This window comes from Neophocaena asiaeorientalis, unplaced genomic scaffold, assembly GCF_003031525.2.
Source record: "Neophocaena asiaeorientalis asiaeorientalis breed wild unplaced genomic scaffold, Neophocaena_asiaeorientalis_V1.1 scaffold871, whole genome shotgun sequence".
Lineage (NCBI taxonomy): Eukaryota > Metazoa > Chordata > Mammalia > Artiodactyla > Phocoenidae > Neophocaena > Neophocaena asiaeorientalis.
The window spans coordinates 119,831-120,313 of NW_020175454.1; the positions used below are offsets into that span (position 1 = coordinate 119,831).

General features: G+C 71.4%; 1 protein-coding gene across 1 annotated transcript in view; it reads right to left on the reverse strand.

Moving 5' to 3' along the window:
• Nucleotides 1-6: 6 nt before the first annotated feature.
• The window catches only part of AKAP17A (A-kinase anchoring protein 17A), a 5,416-nt gene continuing 4,939 nt past the window's right edge, over nucleotides 7-483 (reverse strand). The window contains exon 5 of the mRNA XM_024768102.1: nucleotides 7-236. Within this exon, the coding sequence (XP_024623870.1) occupies nucleotides 231-236 (6 nt within the window). The 3' untranslated portion in view covers nucleotides 7-230. The remainder of the gene's footprint in view (nucleotides 237-483) is intronic.

The window sequence follows — 483 nt, forward strand, 5'->3', positions numbered from 1 at the left end:
GGTGTCCTGCCCAGCTGGCGGAGGAAAGCCCTGGCAAAGCTCCTCGCCGCGGCCCCGGGGCGGGCCTTCTGCGCCTGCTGTCGGTGCGAAGGTCGCCGGCCACGGGGAACTGAGATTACGGCGCGGAGGCGCGGGGCCGGGCCTGCTCAGGGTCTTCAATATTCACCATGAAACAAGAACACGCTGCCACAGGTCTCAGCGCGCCCGCCACGCTCCTTCCCGCGGACTGATCACAACTGTAACCAGACAACAGGTTAGGGTCGCCCCGCGCCTGACTCCGCGGCCCGCCTGAGCACCAGGCGCGCCCAGCAAGGTCCGTCCACGCCCCCGGCCCGGCTCGCGGCAGTTACCGGCCTGGCCTCCAGGAGAAGCAGGTGCGGGAACCGGGAGGGCCGTCCGCACAGCGCAGCTGAGACCTGTCAGCTCTGCAGCTGCGGACCGAGGGGGCGCGGCCCGGCTCCAGGCGCCTGGCTTCCCGGGGCC